At 52.7% G+C, this 18,577-nt stretch overlaps 6 protein-coding genes across 6 annotated transcripts; 3 read left to right on the top strand and 3 right to left on the bottom strand.

Annotated features, from left to right (window-relative positions):
- Nucleotides 1-114: 114 nt before the first annotated feature.
- KRP23_4093 (Dysferlin) lies at nt 115-5,370 on the top strand (the record flags this gene model as incomplete). Its single annotated transcript, XM_067889016.1, has 1 exon — nt 115-5,370. One exon carries the CDS (start codon nt 115-117, stop codon nt 5,368-5,370), a length of 5,256 nt encoding a protein of 1,751 aa, XP_067748211.1.
- Nucleotides 5,371-6,956: 1,586 nt separating this feature from the next.
- KRP23_4092 (Phosphatidylinositol polyphosphate 5-phosphatase type IV) lies at nt 6,957-8,480 on the top strand (the record flags this gene model as incomplete). Its single annotated transcript, XM_067889015.1, has 1 exon — nt 6,957-8,480. The coding sequence occupies one exon, from the start codon at nt 6,957-6,959 to the stop codon at nt 8,478-8,480; it is 1,524 nt and encodes a 507-aa protein (XP_067748210.1).
- A 971-nt stretch (nt 8,481-9,451) lies between these two features.
- On the bottom strand, nt 9,452-10,733 carry KRP23_4091 (PHD and RING finger domain-containing protein 1; the record flags this gene model as incomplete). The annotated part of the gene is made up of 4 exons (XM_067889014.1): nt 9,452-9,736; nt 9,813-10,105; nt 10,159-10,476; nt 10,553-10,733. 4 exons carry the CDS (start codon nt 10,731-10,733, stop codon nt 9,452-9,454), a joined length of 1,077 nt encoding a protein of 358 aa, XP_067748209.1.
- A 1,561-nt stretch (nt 10,734-12,294) lies between these two features.
- KRP23_4090 (uncharacterized protein) lies at nt 12,295-13,253 on the top strand (the record flags this gene model as incomplete). Its single annotated transcript, XM_067889013.1, has 4 exons — nt 12,295-12,581; nt 12,712-12,895; nt 12,955-13,152; nt 13,221-13,253. The coding sequence occupies 4 exons, from the start codon at nt 12,295-12,297 to the stop codon at nt 13,251-13,253; spliced, it is 702 nt and encodes a 233-aa protein (XP_067748208.1).
- A 306-nt stretch (nt 13,254-13,559) lies between these two features.
- On the bottom strand, nt 13,560-15,941 carry KRP23_4089 (uncharacterized protein; the record flags this gene model as incomplete). The annotated part of the gene is made up of 2 exons (XM_067889012.1): nt 13,560-14,968; nt 15,047-15,941. The coding sequence occupies 2 exons, from the start codon at nt 15,939-15,941 to the stop codon at nt 13,560-13,562; spliced, it is 2,304 nt and encodes a 767-aa protein (XP_067748207.1).
- Nucleotides 15,942-16,176: 235 nt separating this feature from the next.
- Nucleotides 16,177-18,510, bottom strand: KRP23_4088 (uncharacterized protein; the record flags this gene model as incomplete). Its single annotated transcript, XM_067889011.1, has 1 exon — nt 16,177-18,510. One exon carries the CDS (start codon nt 18,508-18,510, stop codon nt 16,177-16,179), a length of 2,334 nt encoding a protein of 777 aa, XP_067748206.1.
- Nucleotides 18,511-18,577: the final 67 nt, after the last annotated feature.

Here is an 18,577-nt window from a genome sequence, read left to right as displayed (position 1 = left end):
AAGTGTCAACTTGAAGTCAGTCGGTAGCAGCAGTCTCCATATCATTCCACCCAGTCGGCGGCCCTCCAACACTCCGCATTCACCCCGCATTCCGCATCCTTCCTCCTTCGTACGATGGCGTCTCTAGGCGGCGTGCGCGTCAACGTCGTCGAGGCGCGCGGCATCCTGGCGGCCGACAGCGGTGGCACGAGCGACCCGTACGTGACGCTGACGCTACTGGACTCCAAGGGGCAGTCGCTCGCGGCGGGCGGCAGCTCCCGCACCAAAACCATCAAGAAGACGCTGGCCCCGCAGTGGCACGAGACATTCGTAGTGGGCGAGACGCTGGACCTGCGCGTGGCCACGACGCTGCGGCTGCTGCTGAGCGACGCGGACGGCGCGTTCTACAGCGACGACGTGCTGGGTGTCGTGGACGTGCCCGTGGCGCTGCTGCTGGGGCTCACCGAGCCGCTGGATAACTGGTTCCAGCTTACCAAGCACCCAAAGATGAAGAAGGACGCCACAGGTGAGCTGCGCGTTGTGTTGGAGCGGCTCCTGCCCCAGGAGTCGGGCGCGGGACGAGGCACGGGGGTTAATATCGACCCAGGGCTTGAAGTTAAGCCTGCAGCGAGCAGGGAACCGCCCAATCTGCTCTATGTGACGCTGAAATCTGGCCAGAACTTGCTGGGGATGGATAATAACGGCACCACGAGCGACCCTATTGTGTTTTTCACGTTCAACGGACAGAAGCACGAGTCCACGAAGAAGGAGAAGACACTGCGCCCCCAGTGGAACGAAAAGTTCGGGTTCTTCGCTCCAGATGTGAAGAACAACTTAGCCATTTTGGTGGAGGATTATGACATTACGATTAATGATTTCATGGGTAAGGCCGAGGTGTCGCTGAGGGATTTGGAGCCGAATGTCGAGAAGAACGTGTCGGTGGAGCTTGGAGGTAAACGGGGCAAGAAGGACAAGGTGGAGCGCGGCGTATTGCTGCTCACGCTGCTGTGGATGTACGACCCCGAGGCGCGCGACATTGCGGCCAAGAAGAAGAAATCCACCTTTCTGCCGACTTTCGGCGTGCCTGATAAGGACTACGACTCGGATGACAACGACGGCGTGGAGATTGACGACAGCGCGGCCAACAAGAAGTCGGAGGAGGAGATGAAGAAGGAGCGCGAAGAAAAGGCCGAGAAGCAGGCGGCCATCATGTCGGAACTCAGCAGTTTCGAGATCAAGTCGGGAGACTACAATGTGCAGGTGCACGTCATTGAAGCGCGCGACCTCGTACCGAAGGACTCTACGGGCACGTCTGACCCGGTGGTGTATGTGGAAGTGTTCGGAGAGAAGCAGCAAACGGCCGTGAAGAAGCAGGTGCTAAGCTGTTTCTGGGATGACCTGTTGATTTTCCCGTTCCGAAACTTGGATAAGTCGGAGGTCGAGATGGGATACGTCCGTTTGAGTGTCATGGACGCCAATACGCTTCAGCGCGCAGAGCTTATCGGTGGCGCACAGTTCGATGTGTCGTACGTTTACTCGCAGGCGAATCACCAACTGGCAAACGTCTGGATTGGCCTTACGGACATTACGAACACAACAAATCAAGGCATCCAAGGATATCTGCGAGCCTCTATTTCAATCATTGGACCTGGTGACAAGCTTGTGCCCCCACCGTCGCCGTTTGGGGAAAGTTCAGATATGAACAACGTCATCATGCCGCCAAGTGTCACACAACAGGTTCACTTCCTAGGAGCAACTATTCATTTGGCCGAGCACTTGCCACCCATGGATGTTGCTGTCGTCGGCAGAGGTGGCTTAGATGCGTACATCAAGGGGTCAATCGCTGGAGGAGACGCGATTCGAACGCGTGTGCGCACCAAGAAGGGTCGTCGTGACGAGCTTTGCCCAAGCTTTAACGAAGAGCTGATGCTCGTTATACGAGAGCCATCCATGGCTGACTCTATTCAGCTTGCTGTTTTCGATTGGGACCAAGTGGGATCCGACGAATTGGTGGGTTACGTTTACCAGAGTGTGAAGCTCGTCAAGGCGATGGGTGGTAAGATTTCGGTGTTCTGGGCCAACATCTATGGCGCACCTTTGCGCCTAAAGTCGGTTGGCATTGGTGATTCGATGAAGAAGCAGATGAATACGTATCCTGATATCGCCAGCACATATCGCGGACGCCTCCTCATCACTTTGCGCATTTTGACAAACGACAACAATGAATTCGACGAGACGAACCAAAAGCGTAACACCAAACGCATCCCGCGTGACATGTACCCTCGCGAGCAGATCTATCGTATGCGAGCACACTTTGTGTGGGGAAGTCAGATCCCATCGTTCTTGAGTTCAAAGCGTCCTGGACAGAAAGCGAAAATGCAATTAGTGATGTCGTGTGGTCTGAACGAGATCGCATCCTCTCGCAACCGTAACGTGAATGGTGTGGTGGAGTGGAACAACATGGAAGAGAGTGAGAAAATGTTGCTTCCTGAAGATCTCTCCCAAGTGCCGGATATTTTCCTGTATCTGTGCAGAGGAGAAGGTGATACACGCAAGGCCGTTTGTTTCCGTCGCTTCACCGCGAAGGAACTGCTGGAGGGCCAGGGTGGGTTCAACAGCGAAGTGGAGTGGATTTCGATGAAGGAAGACCAAGCAATTGATGCTTTGGAAGACGAAACGTTCCCTGGTAATGTGCTGGTTCGCATGGGCTTCGGAACAGAAGAAATGGCAATGCAGACGGCGTGGGATCGCTCGGAACTGGACGCCGTAAACAAGCGCATTCCTTACCAGCTTCGCGTTCACATTTATCAGGGTCGACGTCTTCCGCCTGCTGATTCCAATGGATTACTGGATCCATTCCTTATCGTGCGATGCATGGGGGAGAAGGAAAAAATGACATCCAAGAAGAGAAAGACGAGAGATCCGCTGTGGTACGAAACCATTTACTTCGATGTGAACCTGCCGGACCTAAAGTATGCACCCCAAGTGATGTTGCGTGTCATGGACTTCGATGATTTCGACACGAATGACTTCGTCGGTTTGGCCGCACTGAACCTATCGGAGGCACACATTCGAACGTCAGAGCAGCTTTCAAGCAACCACCTCGCAGCTTTGCCAGACCCTAAGTGGCACCCTATCATGTTCCAGGAGCCTGGCGATTGTGAAGGTGAAATTCTGGCGTCCTTGGAGCTCATTCGCAAGCAATTTCCAGACGAAAAGGTCCCTCGAGCGCTGCCGATTTTGCCACGCAACCGGAAGGCTTACTTGGAAATCACGGTCCTTGGTCTTCGCAACATGGAGCCGTATCAGTTCTTGCCTATTCAGCTGCCGTTTGTCGAGTTCGTGCTCGGTGGCAAGGATCATGCTGCCCAAGAAATGATCACCGAAAAGTCCAAGCGACCGTCCGGAAGCAACCCGAATTTCCTGCAGCGTATTGTGAAGGAGGTCGAGCTACCGGAAAATGCTCACTTCGCGCCTCGCCTGAACATTATCGTGAAGGATACGCGTCTCGGTGGTTTCCAGACTCCTATTATCGGCTCAGCTTCTATTGAAATGAGCTCGAAGATTCCGTGGTCCAAGCACTACCGCTCGCCCCAAACTGATACGTTTGCTGAAATCGAACTAGAATCTGCCGATGAATGGGGCGATGATGCGCCACTTATGGGAAAAGCAGCAAAGATCAACGACAGCCCATCTACCGAATCTGTCGATAACGGAGCCGGAGTATTTGGCGCGTTGAAGAGCATGGGTGTGGATTTTGACCCTAATGGAGACTTTGAGAAGGCCTCATCACGCCGTTCTACTATCCCAGGCGAAGAAGAAGACGAAGACTCGAAGAAATATCTCAAGCACCGCGAGTTGCTTGATGGTGATCTGGATTCGGAACTGAAGACGACGCCTTTTGAGAAGTATGGCCTCCATATTGGTCAGAAGAAAAAGAAATCATCTCTTTTGTCAGCGATCAATCCCTTCGCAAAGAAGTCACGGGGTGGAGACGACGTCGGCATGTACAAGATGGCTGGATACTTCAAGGGCTTGATTCGTGTCCTTGAACATGAAGACGAGAAACCATTATTCGACCTTGACACGCTGCTTCAGACGCTTCCCTACGAAATCCGTGTATATGTGCTGGACGGAGTTGGCTTCGCACCGATGGATATTGGCTTGAATGGTCGTCCTGGCAAGTCAGACCCTTACCTGCGTCTGACTCTTGGTGACAAGAAGGTCAGTGACCGCAAGAACTATATCGAGGACACGACGGATCCTGATTTCTACAAGATGTTCATGATTAACGCGAAGCTTCCGGGTGCTAGCATCTTGACAATCGAAGCCATGGACCACGACCTGATTGGTGGTGACGATTTGATCGGCAAAACTACAATCGACCTCGAGGATCGATTGTTTGACAGGCGGTGGCAGGCGATGGGCAAAATGTATGAGACGTCCAGCCGTTTGCAGTTGAAGCCGCTCGAGACCCGAACTCTCAACATCCCTACTTCGCAAGCTCCCATGGGTACGATCAAGCTGTGGGTCGATATTCTGAGTCCTGCTCAAGCTCACGACTACCCGGCTATCGATATCTCCCTGCCTCCCCCTGTTGACATGGAACTTCGTGTGGTGGTGTGGAAGGCACGCAATGTGCCATCGTTCGATACGATGGAAGACATGAATGATTTGTTCTTCCGCTGTTGGATGGAAGGCGCAGATTACCAAGAAACGGATATTCACTGGCGCGCTAAGAAGGGCAAGGGGTCATTCAACTGGCGTATGAAGTTCCCTATTACTCTTGGTCACAAACAGACCAACACCAAAATGCCGTACTTCCATATCCAGGGCTGGGACAAGGACGTGCTGTCCGCCAATGATGCGATTGGCGCGCAAATGTTGGATCTCGGACCCCACTTCCGCCGGGCGTACAAGATGAAGTCGAATGTCCAAGTCTTTGAAGATGATGAAGAGACCAGGAAGAAGAAAAAAAAGGCTACTTCGGATGACGACGCTGCGGTGAAGAAGATCAGGGAAGCCACGGGTCTCTGGGACGACGATGACCCGCCTGATGCCAAGTGGATAAAGCTCGAAAGACATGACCACAAAACCAACACGAAAGAATGGATGGGCGAGGTGTGCATTTCTCTCGAGTTGGTTCCTGCGGAGAACGCGAAGAAGAATAATGTGGGCTCGGGCCGGTCGTCACCGAACAACTCGCCGTACTTGCCTCCGCCTGCTGGACGCCTCTCGTTCTCCCTCAACCCGTTCAAGGTGCTCAACGACCTGTTGGGGCCGTCAATTTGCAACCGGCTCATGTGCTGCTTCTGCTGCATCCTGTTCATGGTGCTCGTGTACTTCTTGGCGCCATTTATCAATGTGGCGATCATCACGCTCAAGGGGTAAACACGGAGAGTGAGAAGACCCAGCGGTTTGTTACCTGAACTCTTGCTTGCATATTCGGTTTTCGCTGTAGCAGCGACCCGTGTAGTACTTGATATCGAATACCTGTTAGTGTCTGCGCCTTCTTGCATCGTATCTCACTCGTGTTCAACCGCTTTCTATAGTTAGCAGGTCTTGTCGGAAAGCCGTTGCGATGGTGGTGCTGCTGTCAGGTGACTAACTTGTAGCTGTTGCAGGTTGGTCAAGAGATGCCTCTCCGAGCCAACAACCGCGTTGGAGTGGAGGTCGACCCCCGACTGCAAAAGGCAGAGGAGGAGCCGCACGGAAACAGCTCGCGCGATTCCTTCATCGATGGAGAGGCCTCCCCGACTGCGAGAGGTATGAGGTCAATTTCATCGGTTCAATCGCTGGAAGATGCCAAGGCACAACGACAAAAGGAATTGCTACGTAAAAAGAAGGCTGAGCGACGTGCACACGCCAAAGAGCGGGCAGCTGAGAAGCAGCAACGCCAGGATGAGAAGAAACAGAAACGTGAGTTGTTGCAAATGCTCGATGAAGACGTACCAGCGCCGGAGCCAACGAAAGTGCCAGCAATGACGGACCCTTCGACTTCGACGGTTTGCAAACATGAAGATAAGTGGATTGAACAGGCAAGATCAAACAGAGATTTGGATCCTGCTTTGAAGGCACCGCGGCAGTCTCAAGAAGAGATTGCGGAGTCTTTGGGCAGAAGTTTGGCAGCAATCGGTAGCGACGAGGGTATTTTACAACCTACGGTGAAAGGCACAAGCACACAACGATCTTTGCAAGATAGTGATTATCCGTCTACAACCGAGATAGTCCCGAAGAAGGTGCAAAAGCATTCCCAATCAGCCAAGAGTGCTAACGCTGCAGCCCTCACGATCCAGAAGGCGCTGAAAAAGAAATACAAGAAATGTAAGACGATGTTTCGGCAATCTCCGCGGGTCTTCGCAGAAGAAGTCGTTGCTAGCTCAGCAGAAGCAGTTGATCCCCTTCAAGCTCGTGATGCGAATATTGAGGCGCTGGAGGTGGCGAATATTGACTCCAAAACATCGACGGCTCCTGTTCATGGTTCTCCAGTCGAAAGCATAGCAAATGCGTTGTTGCTGTGTGGAGATCTCTCTCCACCCAAGCCTATTGTGCCGCCTTTGCTACTTCCACAACCAGCGCCATCTACACCGCCGCCACGCCCTCGAAGCTCAGCATCTTCATCATCAGGATCATGTTCCTCTTCCTGTTCGTGCTCGGACTCTGGGTCATTTTCGTCGTGCTCGTCTTGTTCCTGCTCCTGTTCAAGCTCGAGCTCAAGCTCACCATCAGCATCTGAGACAGACATTCATTGTCGAAGTCGTCGACGTTCAAGCCACAGAAGTCGCAGCGCTCGAACTTCAGAAAGCCGCCGGCGTAAAGGGCGTCACCATTCTGCACGGTCGCCACGGCGTCATTCCCATGGCAACAGCGGTCCGTCGTCTTTCCTACTGCCAGGAGTACAACAGCCGCGAACATCCAGCGAGGAGGAGAAAAAGTATAGCGAAGTACATCACTTCATGGCAACGCGAATCCAAGCAATGGTACGGGGTTATCGAGGGCGAGCCAGGGCACGTCAGCGGCAAGCTGAACTGGATCAAGAACTAAGAGATGAGGCTCTTCATGAGCTGCAACAGGAAGCGTGTCTGAAAATCCAGAGCAGAGCGCGTGGTGTTCTTGTGCGGAAGAAGATGCCGATTTCTGACAGAGAGCGGCGGCGACGACGACGAAGGCGACCTCAACTTGACACTAGTCATGCGACCGCACCGTTGTCAGACGAAAACGGACGTGTTGAAACGGGGATTTACGCTGACCCAGACGAGATTGGCGAGTGGCCACAAGAACTTGACTTGGAGCTTCTGGACGACTGGCAGGAGTTGAACCAACTAGCTACGACGCTCGAAGACACCGTGACCCAATCTCGATTTCTCTCACAAGACCGACTGCGAGTATTTTGTGGCACTTGGAACATGCATGCGAAGAAACCTACTGACGACTTGCGCCTCTGGATCCGGCCGAACAAATACCATGTCGTCGCAGTGGGTAGCGAAGAGTGCGTGAACTCGATCGCAAAAAGTGTCGTTTTCACATCGAAAAAGTCGTGGGAGGACCAGCTGAGGGGCACACTGGGAGAAGACTACGTTCTCGTGGCATCCCATGCTCTCACCGCTATCCACAATATTGTCTTCGTACACACCAGTATCCTGCCTCTACTAGGCAATATCCAATCTGACGCCGTAGCCACGGGTCTTGGCAATCAGCTAGGAAATAAGGGAGGTGTGGGCATCTCGTTCACGGTGGGCACTACAAGCTTCGCGTTCATCAACAGCCATTTCGATGCACATCAACGCAACGTTTCCAAGCGCAATGGCAACTTCCACCGGATTAACCACGAGCTCCGACTGTCGTCAACTGGCTCCATATCTTCTCCAACGAGCTCAGTGGCTATTGCTCCAACTCCCGGCAAAACTAACACTGAAAATCTGCAAGGACTCGGTCGGACCTCAGCGAACCGATTCTCGATGCCGACCGTAGGAGCAGCTGCACCAAGTTCGAAGCGAACCATAAGTGAACGATTTGATCGCGTCTTTTGGTATGGCGATCTTAACTATCGCATCAACGGCACAAGGCGCATGGTCGATACGTTGCTGCTGAGAAATCAACATGACGTGTTGTACGCTAATGACCAGCTGCAGCGAGAAATGAAAGTGGGGAATGTATTCGCCCGCTTTAGGGAGGGCCAACTGCATTTCCGACCCACGTACAAATTCGACAAGCGAAGCGATGTGTACGACTCGTCCTCGAAGCAGCGTATTCCGTCTTGGACCGACCGGGTGCTTTACTTGTCGAATGACACGGTGCACGATATCGAGCTGCTGAGCTACCGAAGCCAGACGAATTTTCGCACGTCGGACCATCGCCCTGTGTGTGCCATTTTTCAGGTCAACTTTACTGCTGCGGGGACCGTTGGACTGTTGCAGTCGCCTCGTCGGAACAGTAGCAACCACGAAGATGGACAACAGCGCGATAACCATGTGTCTAGCCAGGCATGCACGATTCAGTGAATAGATGCTGAAATCGGTAAGTGTGTACATGTACACTCTGTCACTACCTATGTTTTTTTTTGTTTTGATTCCTTGCACTTTCAATCCAGTATCACAGTTGGTTCGCCAAGCGCCCGAGACAGCAACACACTTCGGATGTTCTTGCTCCTCGGTGGTGATCACGATGGCGCCATCCGCTGCACGTATTCGTTGACATTTGCTACGAGGAAATTCATGGAGAGCGAGGGAATCCACTGCTCAACCGCAGCGAGCGAGACCACGTAGATAACGCTCGTGCTACCCACACAAAAGACTCTTCTGAACGCGCTGCTTATGTGGAAACATTGTGTGTTGGCCAGGCAGGAGCAAGGTTTAAGCTTCGACCCACAAACCAACTTGAGGCCGTCGAAGGCATGCTGCTCGAGCTAAGAAAGAATTAACCACGCTTAGTATCGCCAGGGCCTCTGTGAGCAAGACACTGCACGATACCGCATCGGTAACAGCCTCTGGTCCTTCCAATGAGATCACGAATTTTCAACATTTCACGAGAGCATTGATACCGTTGAAAATCGTGCAACAAGTGATCCGACTGCTTCATCCTCGCCGATAGGAACCGTGGAGATTGGTGGGCCTCCAGCAATACCAGGCCTTGTGTATATCATTGGATACTCGCCACCTCGAAGGCAAAACGTGTCACCACTTGTAAAGCCAGCGTACCATCATCAATTCGAGCTGCCAAGCAACTGCAGGGACCTCTTCGCGGTGTCACAAGGCGGTAGTTGCGCGTGGACCCACGATGTGAACGCTGCCTCGCCACTGAATCGACAGCCACTCGAGCTCCTGCGTCTCATCTCAGCCCACTTTGCCTTCCACCATCGAGACACGAGGACTAGACAAAATAGCAAACCCGCACAAAATAAAGCACAATCCATTAAAATTCTCCGTCCTGATAGATACTTACTCGTGCTTTTGAGGTAACAACACTGCACGTCTTAGACGATTTCTTCTTCCCGGATTTTGACGCACAGCGGCACGTTGCACTCTGCGAGTGTGCAGTTCATCGCGTGGTACGCAAACAACTCAGCCGTGATCCGAGCGAGGCGGTATGAGCGCCACTTGTCGCTGTGCGACGCCCAGCACACACTGCGCAGGAATCGCTTCATGTGCGGACAGAACACGCGGAACTCTGGGTCGGTGCATTTGACGTCGTCGCAGTTGCACGCGTGTATGAGCAGCAAGTTGCTCTTCTCCGGGTCTCCTTCCAGCGCCTGTGCAACCTGTTCACATCCCCCCCAAAAAAAGCGTAGAATCAGCAAAACAAAACGGCAGCGAACACGTCTGCAAGCCACGTACAGGGATCGACGTCGGATCATTCCCGTCCGCTCCGCCCGTCGGTGCATCGACGCTAGCCGGCATCGAGTCACTCGATGCATCCGTCGTTGACGTTGTAGCTGCAGTAGTTTCCACGCCAGAAGAAGTTGTCTGCACCGTTCCAGGGTCTCCATTAGCACTGGCCCTAGCTTGCTCCGCCTTCACCGTCACAGCTCCAGTCTCTACCGCTGGATGCTTCGGGCTGCACTTGGGACAGAACCACTGCTCCTCTGGCGCGCTCAGCAGCGGCGGCTGCAAACAGAAAATGTGGTACTCTACACAGCTCCGTCAGCACTTGCACTTAGACTAGAACTACAGCGTCCTTCACCTGCATCGCAGTCGTCGCACAGGACGATCTCGCTCTCCCTCTCCGAGCTCTTGCACACTTCACACACTGTCTGGGTCTTGTCCTGTGGAGCAGCGTCCATCTCCACGTCCATCTCCTGCTCCTGTTGTTGCTCTTCCTGTTGCTGCACTTCCTGTCGTTGTTTAGCCTGCGACGTTTCCGTCTCAAAGTCGCTGAGCTCGTCCATGGGGTCCACTTCACGCATGTCGTACTCGCTTGAGGACTCACTCTGGTAGTCGCGCGGGTCGATGAATTGCGGCGAGTCGCCAGGAGCCATCGCAGTGCTGCTGTTGGGCATCGCTGCTTAACGGTCGGAGCCAAACAATAGTCCGATTAATACAAAAAATGTGATTTGTGACTTGAAATACACACGCACCCTCGGATTTGACTGCTGGAGTTGGAGACGCAGCTGGGGCGTAGCGCGAGCCACGCCCGGTGTCCGCGCGCGGCGCGGGCTGTCCCGGCAGCTTGGCGATGGTGCGCTGCACGAACGTGTCGATGCGCAGCAGGTCGCGGTCCTCCTGCACGGCCGTCTCCCAGCTGAAGCGCGCAGTCATGATCAAAGCCAAATGTCGGGCAACTTATCCTCCAGTGGAGGATAAGTTCGCCTGTGAGACTTGATGAGGTCGACAAATTGAAAGCAAAAGTTTGCCAAACCTGTGAAATAAAACGCCACTGAATATATTTTTCACAGGTTTGGCAAACTTTCGCTTTGAATTTGTCTACCTTATCAAGTCTCACAGGCGAACTTATCCATAAACAAAACGAACTTAGTGATAAAGTACCAGTTGCTGCTCTGCTTTCGGCAAGGACATCAAGGCCGTCTGCGAGGAGCACCCGGGCTGGAATCGACGGACGGTCCATAACGAATGATCATCATTGGGGAGACCATTCTGAAGGCGCTTGCAGAAGGCTGCATCATTCGCATGATTGTCGACGAGCAATGTGCGCTCCAAAAGAAAAACTTGTCGTGGTTACACAATTTCAAGGACGCGGGGGGTCCCGGTCAAGACTGGGCGGGTGGCCAGCTTCATGATCCACAACTAGTCAACGGTCAGTTTATTTTACAAGGCACGGGCAACTACAGCGCGGTTGCGTTCGATGGAGCCCGCCACGCAGAGACCTTTGAGACGCGCACGGGTCAGGCGCACCTTGATGCGATCAAGCGCGAGTTCGAGCTGCTCTAGGAAGAAGGACGGGTGCTTCAATGGGCCTCGAAGAATTTTGCTTGCTTCATGTACTTGGGGGAGGACGAGGACGAAACAAAGTACCCACCGGAAGAGCAGGACGAGTACGTTGTTCATGTGTAGGATGTGGTTGAACGTGCGCGCTATTGTTCAGCAGATGCCCATGAGCGAAGTCAACGAAGGCATTGCTATGATGCGTGAAGGCCGTGGTGTACTACCACATCGTGCTGCGCGACATCAAGCCCGTGTACAAGAGAAGAGCGGCGACTATGGCGAGCTGCTGATGTCCTTGTTCGACGTGCGCGGCTAGACTGCTGCTGTTGCTGCACTGTGGTGGTAGTGGTGCGGTTGGACGAAGGCAAGCGATTTGCCAAGTTAAGGTTTGCTTCATTTGTGAAGCACATCCCGATGTCTATTTCCTGCGGGCGATGGACCGACCACAAATAATATTGGGTCACTCAAAAGAGGGATACAAACTTGTGTTCCATATTACTATGGAGGCAGTAATACAGGCAGCGAATATTCCTATGGCTATGTCAAAGTCACTGCTGTAGCCATGCATTCTCTCGCTCATTGTATATCTATGGTAAGTCTCAATACTCCTTCGGTGGCTTTATCGTTCTCGAATTTGTTTTTCAAAGAACGGCATCAAATCAAATTTCACTTGTTGCAAATCGGCAAGTTGATGGCAGATTAATTGCATTTGCCACGATTGCACCAAGCTATTCACCACCCTTACAGCACTAGGCACTTTTGGTCAATTTGTAGTTTTCCTACGTTTGCCATTGGAGACCATCCGTTTAGTCATGCGAAAATGTGCGACAGCGAGCTTAATGCGAAGAGGAAGCGCTTCGGTCCCAGATCCTACCGTCGCCATCGCTGCACAGATTTTCCCAGCTCAGTTGCTGTTTATTACTCAAGGGCAATTGCTATGCTTCCGCTGGAAAAGAACGACTTGGAACTTAGTGTCGATGACTTGGTGGAGATGCCCGAGATCGGACAGGTGCAGTCGACGAGCCTCCCTATCTCGACTACTGCCAGTAAGACTGCCAACAACCCCATCTCTGCTGGCAGCTTTGGCGTTGAAAGGAACCAAGCGGACGACGAGATGACGAGTACGTTGGACAATGAAGGTATGGAGGTTGACGCAGAGGAAAAAACAGCAGAGCAGAAGCAGGAAGAGGATGCACATCTCGCTCATGGGATGCCAGACTCAATGTATGCAACCCTCATTCCCTTTATAATGGTGTTGCGTGCCTCGTTTTCGATATGACGCTCTTTGACTAGATGAATCCCGAACTGTAACGCTATTTATCGGGTTCATGTCGGCGTGTACTGCATTCTGTAGGCTGAGCTCGTCTATTCAAGAGCTTGCTGGAGAAGTGATTGCTCCACGTGAGAAGTCACAACGTCTGTCGTCAAGCAAGAAGTCCGGTCGCCACGGGAAAACTCTCAATGCCGTCGAGTTCGACGAACTTCGCCTCAAACTGTCAGGCAGAGCAGCGATACTCGGCAATCGCAAACGCCAAAAGGTTCGTTGAGTGACACGTTCTGGTATGCACCACTGCCAAAATTGATGTTTGCCGTGCAGACAAAGGCCCGCCAACAAAAGCTGCAGATCAAGGAACTCGAAGCGGAGCTGGCTCGCTTGAAGGAGATTGAAGCAGAGCTGGTGGTGTACGAGCAGCAGTCGGTCGAGTCGCTTCGTGACGAGCTGAAGATGCACAAAAAGGAAGTCGCTGATCTTTCGGTGCAGATTGCGGTTGCTGCCAAGAACGAAGTTGGGGTGGTACGCCATTGCTTCCGTGCTTGTCGACGCCTTTATTGATATCACGACTGCTGCTTTGTACGCTGTAGATGGATATACTTCGTCACGAACTCCGCAAGTGAAGAGTGCCATTTTGACACCTGCAACCATCCATTTATTTTACTCGACAATTAAACAATTTTGCGGTCTCCTCATGCTTTGAATTTGCGAGAGCTGCTACGTGATTGACGCCTTATTAGGACAGGAAAAAACTACACATAGTTCCGTTAGATTTGACACAAATACTCCCACATACTTCCAATTGCGCTGGAACAATCACGTGGAGCCAGCGTCGAGACCATGCCGGACGAAAAAGCAACACTACAGCAGAATTGTCATCCAAACAAAACGACCGGAAGCACGAACACCTTGGTAGAGTGCACTTTTGGTTAGCTACAAGTGTCATGTCTGAGTGGAACCCGGAGTGGGCTCAGGTGGCCAGCACGAACACTCTTTGTGGTTGGTATTGCCAGTTTCAGGGGTGAAGCCGCATTGATATCGTGGATCCACGCGTAATTTTCATGCTGAGAGATCCCCCACGTTGTACAGAGGTCCTGGTAGTTACTCGGGAGCGTGAGCCGATGGGGAACAGCCTTTGAACGAGGTGGGAGTTTCTGGCGTCGCAGCTGGGAGCTCTTGACACGGTTTACGCTGGGGATAAAGTAGTTCATGCCGTCTGGCGGTGGTGAAAAGATTGGAGTTGAGATTGCTGCAATCGCTGAGTTTCGTGGCGGCTTCGTAACGGGGCTACTGAAGTGAGGCAGGCGCTTCCTTAGATCTTGCAGCATCTCTTCCACGATGTCCAGTTGGTGTGTAGGTAGTAGGTCAAAGCCTTCCTCTAGTTTGGCTTGCACCCTCTTCTTTAGCATTACCAGAGCGTTCGTAAGATTGTGTTGTGTGGGTAGCACGGCTGCCGTTCGTGTGGTCTCACTGGGCACTGTTGAGTAGTAGATGCCCTCGCTCTCGACAATTTCCCTCGTTGCGAGTACCAGTGAGAGTGTACAGTAGATGGCCCCGTCGTGCTCTCCACCGAGCAGCAAGTAAATGCGAATAGTTTCGGGTTTGGTTGCACTCAGGGGTGTATTCACGTGCACCGTGATCGTATTCGACATGCACTCCAACCGTGCATCATGCTTGTCCTCGGCGAGATTCTGCTTATTGTCCGGCGTCGGCACAATGCAGTCGTTGTTGGGGATATCATGGGCTACTACAGCGGGTTCCCCAGAAGTGTTGCTACAAATTGGTGTAATTAAGCACCGAGCAGATCCATTGTCTTCGTTCTCGTGATGGTCGATCGAGTTGGCTACCGCAGCGTCAGATGTGTTACTTATTCTCGACGATCTCCGCCGATAAACCACCGTCCTCTTCTTGCCCGAGACCGATCCACCATGCTTACTATCAATCAACGAGTGGCTCGAGGATTCTGAGCCTTGGCCTAGTATCGACTTGCGCGATTTCAACCCGGCCTGCTTCCGTCCAAGGGAGCCTCTATTCTTTCGCCTATTGAGCACAGGGGTGTCCTGTGTATCCACGGCGCGATCGCTCCCGTTGTCATCACTCATATTTGGGTCTTGGTGTGGAGCTTTTGAAGACAGACCACCCCTTGCTGCTGATGCCGCCCGGTCCATTCGAATCTTCATCGTCGCAAGTTGTGCTGTGCCTGAATATCGCTTTGACTCCCGGGTGTCCTCAACCACTTGGAGCAGTTGAGACAGCGTCAACTCGCCACTACTTGCATCAACCCCACCAGTGTTCAAGATGGCTCGATCCGGAGGAAGAGAATTCAATCGTGCGAGAACTGCGTGTGGGTCAGGAAGATCAGCGTGCCCATCTAAGCTAGAAAGCAGCGCAAATACCTCACCCCGCGGCAACGTACCGCTATCGAAGACATCAAACATACGAAACTTGGTTGAAATGTGCGCGATTGTGTCAGGGTAAAAGCTTGCACAGAGGCGATTGGAAAGTTTGTAGTGCTGAGCCAATTTCTCCTGCTTGAGCTCTTCGAGCACGATGTCCTCTTCACAGTCCTCGATGACCTCCTGAAAAATTGGCAGTTCTAGAAAGTCTTGCTCAGCATGTTCAAGCTGTGGAAGCAGAACTTGGGATGTCTCGGGGGTCCACAGAGACTCAGTAGGAAGGTGACTAAGCAAGCCTCTGGCCGAAGAGAAATAGTGACCGTCTGCAATGGAACTGTGAAGTAGAACTGGGAGCATCGTTTGCAAAGCGGTCTCGGGGTGCACCAATGGACTCAGCACCATTGCGCAGTTCATAAGAGCGCCGCAAAAGAGGGAAAACGTCAGTGCAGGCTGGCCATTAACGTCGAGGTGCATGCGCATTTTCCCCATGGTGGCCTGGGCAAAGATTCTCTCGATGGCCGTCACTTGTAGCCCCCGCTCGGCAGAGTCAGTGCTGCTGTCACTTAGTAGTCGAGCATCACGCAAAATCTCGATAAAATGGGAGCAGTTGATCGAAGGCAATGCATCACCAGCCGTGGACGAGTCGTAGAACTTAAACAACCCGTAGAGCTGCTCAACCTGGATTGTTGAGAGTGTCTTGAGAGCCGAGTTGTTCAAATTCCAGTGGAATTCCGGTGTCAGTCTGGATCCCGGGTATGTTTGAGGGCGGTCCACCACAGCAAAGTCGTCCTCGGGATGAGAGCTGCTGGGGTGTCCCGAAGCTTGACGCAGAAGAAACTTCCCACCGGGGTTAGCGTTGTGCGACAGCCACTTCCTGCCTTTCGGGTTTGGTGCGGTGGAAACTCGCTGATCCATGCTGCGCTCGAAAACTAATGATCCTCCTTCGCATTGTACCTCCTTGCAACGAGTATTTTAGGCCATGAAAGCACAAAAGCCACGTTTACACTTGGGAAAACGATATTTGGGGTACAGGAGTCATCCATTGTTCATGAGGGAGTTACCTTGGGTCTCGTCACTGCCAGTTTTACTCCTTTTTGCATATTATTTCTCTCTGCATATCACTGAGCAATGTGAAAACTACTGGGTTCATCTAGGTGGTCTGGTTATTATGACGGGGAGGAAGCCGAAGGGGACTTAGTTGAGTATCGCGAAAGAAGCTCGGGTGGCTGTACGTGGTCGCCAACTTCAGAGGCGATGCAGCATTCACGTCATGAATCCACGCGTAGTTATCGCTTTGAGACACCTCCCACGCCGCAAAAAGATTTTTGTAGTTGCTCGGAAGATTGAACTGAGGGTGGTGGACCGGTTTGGATGGAGGTGCCGACTTGTGTCGTCGCGGTAGTGACGTACGGGCGCGATCTGGTGCTGCAGTCTGCAGCGGTGAAGTTAAGACTTTTTCCCGCTCCTCTCGTGTCTGGGCTGCGGTTGCAGTACCTCGCGACACCTTAGCGACAGGTCTGCTGAAGTGTGGTTGGCGTCGTTGTAGATCTTGCAGCATTTTGTCCACGATGTCAAGCTGGCCTGGGGGGCGCAGTTCGAAGCCTTGCTTCAATCTGGCCACAACACATCTCTTCAGCACAAGCAGCGCGTTGGCCAAACGTTTTTGTACGGGTAGCACAGGCGTCTTTCGAGTGGTCTCACTAGGTGCTGCCGTGTAGTAGACTCCTTCTTTCTCCATGATTTCCTTGGTTGCAAACACAAGCGAGATTGCGTAGCAGATTGCACCGTCATGGTCACCACCAAGCAGCAAGAAGATATGAATTGCCTTGCTATTGCAAGAACTTGGTGGTTCGTGTACCTGGACGGTGATGCCATTCGACAGGTGCTGTAGCTTGATGTCATTATCCATATCTGCTAGGCATTCTAGTGCCTTCGTTTCACCGTCATCTTTCTCCTCTTTAGCACTGTTGTTGCGAGCAGAGGTAGCCGAAAACTGGAATTCCATCGTAGGTTGGGGCCCTTCAGGGGTGTGATGGTCACTCACAGCAGCTACCGCGGTGTCGCCCTTACCACTCGTTGTCGACGACTTCCGTTGCAACAATGGTTTCTTCCTATCGGAGATGGAGGCACGCATTCTGGAGTTGCCTCGAGGGTTACTGTTCTGCGGTGCATTGCTCGATGTATCTGCCGTTGTGTTAGCAGTTTCTTGGATAACTGTTGACTTGCGGGATCGTAGTCCAGCTGTACCGTGCTTCCTGGTGCTGGTATGTCTAGTCTTCTGCGCGTCCACAGCACTTTCACTATCATCGGGGACTACTGCTTCGACTTGAGAAGCTTTTGCAAGTAGCTTGTCCTTCGCTGCCAATGCTGCTCGATCCATTCGGATCTTCATTGCAGCAAATTGTGCTGTGGTTGAATTCCGAGTTGTCTCTCTGGTAGCCTCAATCACTTGAAGCAATTGTGCCAGCGTCAATTCGCCACTACTGCTATCGCCGTTGTCCGCCTGTGTTTGAAGAGTATTGGAAGCTGAGAGTTTTGCCAGAATGGCGTACGGCGCCGGAAGGTCCAAGTGCGTACCCAAACTAGAAAGAAACGCGAACACCTCATGCCGCGGAAGCGTGCCGCGATCGAAGGCATCAAACATGCGAAACTTGCTTGATATGAGTGCGATCGTATCCGGATGGAAGCTGGTAGCGATCTTGTCCGGGATTCGGTAGTGATGTTCCAGCTTTTCCTTCCTGAGCTCCGCCAGAGCTTTGTCCCGTGTGCAGTCTGCAATTACCTGCTGGAAAGTGGCCAGCTCTCGGAAATCTTGGAGGGGCTCTTCGGGCTGCGAATGCGCTTCCCCGGGCGTCCAAAGCGACATCGTGCCGTCTGAGGGGAGGTGGCTGAGTAAGCCGTTGGCTGCGGGTGCTCGCTGGCCTTCGATGGAGCTCTCCAGAAGGATCGGGACAATCTCCTGTAGAGCCACCTCAGGGCGATTCAACGGGTTCAGCAGCATAGCACAGTGCATCAAGGCGCCACAGAAGAGAGAAAACGTGAGTGCAGGCTGGTCATCGGCGTCAAGATACACGCGCATCTTGCCCATAACGGCCTGCGCGAAAACCCGCTCAACGGCGTCCACTTGAAGGCCCTTGGGCGATTCTGCAGCCGAGTCAGCGCTACCATCTCCCAACAACCGAGCATCTCGCAGGACCTCCACAAACCGTGAGCAGCAGATCGAGGACAACGTATCACCAACCGCGGACGAGTCGTAGAACTTGAACAATCCGTAGAGCTGCTCAATCTGTGCTTTAGACAGCGTCTTCAGGGCCGAATTGTTCAAGTTCCAGTGAAGCTCCGGCGTGAGTCTCGATCCTGGGCACGTTCGTGGCCGCACTCGGCCATCACCACGCGGTCGATTGGCACTTTGCCGCAGCAAAGTCGACCCTCTCGCTGACATGACCCGCTTTTTGCCTTCCATTGCAGAGACTCGACCGTCCATGGCGACAATTTCCCTCACGTACTGGACAACAAAGAGGGAGTATTTTTACTGGTAGCACAAGACGCAG

Source organism: Phytophthora ramorum (assembly GCF_020800215.1).
Source record: "Phytophthora ramorum isolate Pr-102 chromosome Unknown Phyram_PR-102_s0003, whole genome shotgun sequence".
Taxonomy (NCBI): Eukaryota; Oomycota; class Peronosporomycetes; order Peronosporales; family Peronosporaceae; genus Phytophthora; species Phytophthora ramorum.
This window is presented reverse-complemented; position numbering and strand designations above follow the sequence as displayed.